This window comes from Penaeus monodon, chromosome 8 (assembly GCF_015228065.2).
Source record: "Penaeus monodon isolate SGIC_2016 chromosome 8, NSTDA_Pmon_1, whole genome shotgun sequence".
Classification (NCBI taxonomy): Eukaryota; Metazoa; Arthropoda; class Malacostraca; order Decapoda; family Penaeidae; genus Penaeus; species Penaeus monodon.
In genome coordinates, this window is record NC_051393.1 from 13,620,804 (window position 1) to 13,628,096 (window position 7,293).

General features: G+C 36.5%; 1 protein-coding gene across 1 annotated transcript; it reads right to left on the reverse strand.

Annotated features, from left to right (window-relative positions):
• Window positions 1-253: 253 nt before the first annotated feature.
• On the reverse strand, window positions 254-7,165 carry LOC119575883. Its single transcript, XM_037923421.1, has 7 exons — window positions 7,144-7,165; window positions 6,847-6,982; window positions 6,588-6,648; window positions 6,132-6,276; window positions 5,142-5,413; window positions 853-960; window positions 254-747 (listed from the first exon to the last, which is right to left on the reverse strand). The coding sequence occupies exons 1-7, from the start codon at window positions 7,163-7,165 to the stop codon at window positions 343-345; spliced, it is 1,149 nt and encodes a 382-aa protein (XP_037779349.1). The 3' UTR covers window positions 254-342.
• Window positions 7,166-7,293: the final 128 nt, after the last annotated feature.

A 7,293-nucleotide genomic window follows, 5' to 3' on the forward strand; every position in this document is an offset into this window, starting at 1 on the left:
AGCCATAATCCATGATCGGCAACCAATTTACACACCAAACTAAACACTAGGGTGTTTTAGTGGGCTAACAGTTGTGGGTGCCAGGACCCAGCCCCGCTCCATATGATGGGCCTCCAAAAATAACCCACCACTGACATTTTTTACACTTGGAGCAAAGGACACACGCATCAATTCCACTGTGGGTTTGGAAAGGGCCAAAATTTTGCCACATACCATCGCAGAGCGTGGGGGCCCGGCCTTTGTAAAAACGTTATCAATACCCGCATCAGACCAGAGGAGACTCTCCGTGATAGGGGCCTGCGAGGGTGGGTAGCTGGGCACTATACCCAGGCACCTACGTAGCTACTGCACTGTTGTGAGTGGGGGTTGCGGGGATGATGTTTTTGTTGCACTCGTATTATGATGGGAATTGTGTTGGTATGGAGTGCTGGCATCCTGGGAGCCAACACTATCAGCCATCATTTTCTCCGGTTCCATCTCCACATCACTTTCCGTGGTACTTAGAGTAGTGAGGTTAGTGAGATTGGCAAGCCCAGTTTGTGAGGCTCCACTATGGTTGTGTTCGTGTCGTGGAGATGGAGGTAATGTACCACTTTGAGAATGATTTGGCTCACTGCCACCTTGTTCAGCTTCCCTCTGCTCTTGGCTATGATTTTGATAAACTTGGGGGAGGACACTCATGCTCATGGCACCATTGCTGCTACTGGCACCTATCACCAGCCGTTCGCTCTCCTCTGACGACAAACCCTGCCAACAAGAAAATTCCCTTGGTTAGGCTAGAGTTCCTAAACATGTGAATGAGAGATCTCTTTGTACCAATTTACAACTAAAGCAAACTTAATGTGGATTTACCTTCGTCTCTGCATGAGGAACTGCTTGCAGGTGATCTCGGTTTCTGACAACGAAACCATTGCACCTTGGGTTATTCATTCCATTCATACGAGTCTCTGGATATCCTCCCTGTTAACAGCATAGCTGTGTTAGACCCTTTATATAACTCTTCTCCTTTTAATACCTACTTAATATTTTTAAAAAATAATTCATTGTGATATACAGTATTTCTAAAAAGAAGAGATATTTGCACAAATTTTCACAAAATGACTACCAAATTAGGCAAAAGAGTGCAAAAATTAAAAACTTTTAACTTTGTTAACATCTTTTTTTGTTGAACTGGGAACTATCCAATTGAGTCTACACTGAAATTGTTTTAAACCCCCTCCAGATAGGGGCCCCATAGTTATTTATGTTGCATGTAGGTAAACACCCTCCAGCTGCATTATTTCACAAGCCACCAGCAATCCCTCCACACAGACCTAAGACTATGCAATGATAAATACATACATTTTCAACTTTTCTTTACCATTACCAACAATTTTACAAGACCAAACATATTTTCTTAAAAATAGTATTTATAAAAATAACCTATCTGCGGGTGTTGTGTGGATACCTCTAGACTATCCACAAGGGGTTAATATTTTTCCAGAAAATCTATTTAACCTATTGATGCCAGGAAAATGTAGTGTTCACTGTAGTTTTGTTTTGTGAAATGTCTCTATGCATAGATGGCTCCACATGTGCTTAGCCACCAAGTAGTCAATTAGTCAACCCCATCATTATCATTATTATAATGCTATTATAATAACAGCATATAATATCAAAGAAAGAAAGAAAGAAATCAAACAAAGAACAAAGAAAAGGGTAAAATGGTGAGACAGGTAATACTAGTAATAGGTGCCTAAGTACTTGTGAAGTCATCTTTGTGTAAAGCAATCAATAATCTAAACTCACAACAGGCATGGCATTTAACATAATATGCCCATCCCCCAGCCAGCATTGGGTTAAGCATTCAAAATATAGTGAACATATGGCATGGGTGTGAATGATAAAATCTCAAAAGCAAGATGTATAACAATATTTAAATACATATATCTTCACTGGAATTTCATTCAATTTAACATTTGTTGCACATTTTGCCCTTGGGAATTTATTTTCACTCACACTTATTACCAACATATATCAAACTGAACATAAACAGTACCAATTTTCCTGAAACAGGTGACAAAAGGATTTAAAGATTTTCAAAACTCTAAGTCTCATTATCTATTGATATTCAACAACAACTAAACAAGTTTGTTTTCCAGAGCATGTACAATTAGCCTGATAAATCTATGGCCACCCTAGAAGTGTCAAACTGGGATTTTATCTGGTAGCACTGAGGTGCATTCAAGTATAACATTATAAACCCTATTATCAAATACTGTAAAAAAAAAAGGCTTTTTTTACTCATATTTAAATATATGAAAAAGTACATGAGAAAGTATATGGGAGAAAGGAAGGAAGGAAAAAAAAAAATGAATGTTAATACCCTCATGTAACTATTTATATTCCTTAAATAGTTCCCAAAAATGTGAAATAAAATAAAAGGATAATAGAAGTATATGTGAAATAAATACAAAAACATGTAAAATTAAAAATATTAATTTTTTTTTCCCTTTTTTCAATAAATATTTAACATTTAATTAATAATCAAACCTCATTATCTGCTCATACAAAATGTGAAAACAGTCTCCTTTTATACTAATTAGTTATCCCTTGGTCAGTCATGAAATACTATGGACTGTAACATATATGATTATATTTCATGTAATTCTTATAAAAACTTTTTTGATAAATAAGTCACTTTGCAGAGGTATCAGGAACAAGGGTTGGACTTTATACTGGTAGATTTTTATTTCTAACCAGGTTTATTGTCTAGGATTCAGGTATGGTTGAGGCTGATCATCATGCTTCCAGGTTTGCCTCTGTTTAAGAAAAGGAATAAAAGGTAGTCTTTTTTTCTAAATTCTTTTGCTTTTTAAATTCTTTAAGTCCTGAGTCCTAGGATAAAGTTGCAAGTTAGTCTGTGATACCCAAGAATGCTACCTGATACTGCAGTTCTGATTTCTTTAAACAAACAACTTCCAAGAGAAATTTATGTATGTGTCTCCCCCAAATTAAAATGGATTTTATCTATATATAGGAGATGGGAAAGGAGGTCCAGTACATTACCAATGGAATGCTTGTTTTTGTGTATTTTTCTGTGAAACTATGCCAAGTACTTGCTGAGAATTACTTTCTAATATTTCAATACTTTTCAAAAATTCTTTGAAATATCAAAAAACATGGCAGACCCACTTAGCATTTAGTATCTGTTGCGCTATTAACCCATTACTGACGGGTAAGCATTTCATAGAGGGCCCGGGCCCTCGTGCCGGGGGGCTTATTTTCGTCGCCCGAGCATGCGCGCGACCACCTCATGCCAAAATACCAGCAATTCCCCATGCTGGGTTTCCTTTTCGTAATTACTATGAAAAAATATTGTTTTGTATTTTTCAGTTTTCATTTTTTTTTTACAGACTCTACTTTGCCAAAAAACTTCCTGATGGCATGTACGCACATTGCCATGGGCACATGGGCGGGACCCCATCTGCCGGGGGCACGTACGGCACATGCCCATAGAGTAATGTATGGACATGCCATGAGTTTTTTTTTTTTTTTGTTACAATCACGGCAAAAGATTATTTTTTTCTGCCAGTGAAAGTGTGATTAAGTCGGTTTTTTAACACTTTCTCATTTTTTTACATGCAACAAACCCATGATTTTCAAACTCCATGATTGGCCCGCACACTGCTTTATTTTTATTTCGGACTATAGACAACGAAATAAATGATTCAAATTATGGAGTCTATTATAAAAACAACCAAAAAAATTACCCTTCAGTCTCGATTTTATCAGGAAGTTTTTGGCAAGTAGAGACTGAAAATAAACAAATATCTTTCGTAGTAATTTATGAAGAAAAAACGCCATGGGAATGCTGGTAATTTGGCATGAGTGGTCGCGCATGCTAGGGCGACGATATAAGCCCCCGGCAGGGAGGCCCCAGCCTCTATGAATGCTACACGTCAGTTATGGGTTAATCAGTGTGGAAGGTAAATCAACATAAACTTAACAGTGTACTGATGGACTGGTGCAGTGGCATCAGCCTCTTACAATGACTGGAAAATATAGACAGGTGTTTTTGCCTCAAAGTATTTTTGTAGTTTTTCTTATTTTACAGCGCAAAATGAAAAACATTTTCAGATTTTGGAACATGTATATATTTTCTGGAATTCCAATTCTTATTCTCTTTTTATTCAATTTCACACTGTAGCTTTTGTTTCTTGGTTCTAATTACTTCTTTATATGCTTGTGAACATGTGCATATAAACTTCCTGAATCCTAACAATGAAAGAGTGAAACATGATGCAAAATGCATCCACAAAACATCTGGGATGAAAGAGTGAAATGACGTATAAAGGGGCAATGAATGTTGGAGATCCTCTGTACTTATTTAACTAATTTCTTTTTCTATTTACATATAATCATTATTTTTTATTATTATTATTTTTACTCTTACCAAAAGTAAGCCTGCAACCTAAGTGAGGACATTAATATTTGATTTGGAAATAAAAAAAGGGAATGCCGTTTTTATCATAAACTTACTTATGAATTTAATTTCAAACAAGAGTAAAATATGAATGAAAAAGACTGTCTAGCCTTTTTTAATACTGTTATTTCATCCAATGCTGCCACTGTGAGTATACTTTATTAATTGTTTTACACATATATGGCTACACTTGTAATAAGTCACCAATGAGCCAATTACGAGTACTGCCTGTCTTGCCCATTTACCCTTTTCCTTGATTTACAAAAATATTTTGTTATCTTATTTTGCCCTTACTAATGTTTATAACTTTACAGTAATTATAAAGTCTAAAAATAACACCATCAATATTTATAGCTTCAGTAAAAAAAAAATGTTTTTCCCACCAATTCAAGGAAAGGTGAGATTAACTAAGGTCACAAGGTTACTAATTGACTTCTTTGTGGCTAAGCACTAGCAGAGCCATTTATGTGGAGGGACATTTCACAAAAAAACAGAAAATGAGCATAGCATTTTTCCAGCAGCATTGGGTCAACAAAAGGGTTTATATTGTTTTACTTGATTGCACTAGTGTTACCAGACACAATCACAGCTCAGTAATCTTAGGGTAGCTACAAACTTATTCAGCCACCTGTACTATGACACTGCAGCCCAAAATGATCTAAAGGGTCATATTTACCTTTGTATCCAGTGGAGTGCACTTGAAGTCTGGGGGTATCTGTGTTAGCATTGGGATGTATACTTCCATCTCTTGGCAATCTCCATCAGCCTGTCCATCTGCCTGCCCTATTTTGACAACCTGTGTATTGCGTTTGCCATTGATGTGGCCGTTTCCATTGCAAGCCAAAACCCGCGGAGATGATGAGATGTTGCGGACTTTGACTGCATACATAGATGCAACTCCAATGATTGTGAGTAGAAAAAATGCCGTAACCAAGCATAGGATGAGATCTGAAACAATAGTTTTATCTATAAGTATACTTGAGTCACATCCTGTCTTCATTCATATACAAATTATGAATTAATTATAATGTTAAATCTGTTGTTTAATTTGATGTGTAATTACAAGAACAGAGTAGTTAAAGTTTCTCTAGTTTGTCTTTATCCAAACTTAAACCAAATAAATTCTACTTAGCATTAAAAAAGTAAAATTAACATTACAATTCATACTGACTGTTGCCTATATAAAGAAGGTTTTAGCTTGTCTCTTTAAAAAATATGTATTTACTACATGCCTATTATAACTTATCATACTGATAACTGAATATTGTTTCTTGTGTCTTAAGACCTGCACTGGTCTGGATTAATAATATACAAAGTAATGTGGCCATCTAAAAAATGAACTGTTCAATTTAGTTCTTTACTTGTTGGTTGCAAGTATAAAGTAAAATCTGAAGGAGGTGACACATCAGTCTATAAGTCACCTGATAATTAACTTTAAAGGTGTGGATATAAGTATTGCATATATTTAAACTAATAATATTCACATATTACTGGTTTCAAGAATTCAAAGAATTACATGGTATATGAGAATTCATTGATCAATGACAATGTATGATGTTACATTGCACAATGTTGATAAACCTCAAAAATGAGCAAATGTAAGACAGACCCTAAAATATATGATCTGAAATTCATGTCTCAAAAAGTACAATGAAAATATTCTTACAAAATTCACTGGAAGGTGCTTTTTGATCAGGTGGAAGAATGGCAGGTATTGTAGCAGCCAAAGGTTCAGTACTCTCTCCACATCCAACAGCTGAGCAGCCACGAATGCGAAACCAGTATTCAGTGTTCGACACAAGTCCCCCCACCTGGAAGGGGAAATGGGAAATAATATACAAAAATGGTCTAGAATATATAATGGTGACTGTGAGAAATCTAGTTTTGCTGAAATACAAATACCTTTCATGGCTGGGATTTGGAAAGAAAAATTAAACAAGAAAGTAATAGCCAATATTATATATTGATAAGTCTAATAATGTTGAAGACGTGATCTTAGAATTTACTGGTGAAAGACTATAATTCTTTTAATTTTGAAAATAACATTGTAAGGTGCAAAGTAACATACACATAGTTTGCAGACTATGAAAAGGCTGATAGTAAGACCATTACTGTTATTTACTTGATTTACTGAAACAATCACAAAATCCAACTTTGCATATGAAAATGGTTGTGGATGAAGTCTTGTCCAAATAAAACAAAAAAACAGAAATATGAAAGAACTTCATAAAATTCATTCTCTTTAACAGATACCTAAACCTTACTCCTGAAATGCAAGGTTTTATCCCCTATACCCTTGGGCAAGCCTTTAGATATGTGGCCGACAGATGCCTGAGTATTGTAGCAGCATGACCCCACAACCTGAAGTTCAGTGTAGTTACCCAGGGTGGGTTACACTAGGTCCATAGCCATGACTTCGCTCATTGGACAGTGGGCTCTCCTCATTCCCTGCATGCTTACGCAGCGCACTTGTACTTAAACCGCAGAATCCAGAACTGAGATCAGCATTCCCTGATCCTCCAGATGACCATGACAACAGCAGCAGCAACACATGGACTGCCCGATCCTTAGCTGACTGAGGAGCAGACCGGCTCCCTGTTGATCTCCACTTCACCTTCAGCACCTAGTCTGTGGGCACTCACACCCAATAAGTAGTAAATGCCAACTATCTACCATACTGGTGACCCCAGAGTGACTCATCATGATATTTCACTCGCTAGCTTAGCTCAATCTCTGGAGGGGAAGTGCCTGTAGCCGAACGACCCCACAACCTGAAGTTCAGCATAGTTCCCAGTACCTATGGCTCCAGGTGTTTCGTTACACCCACT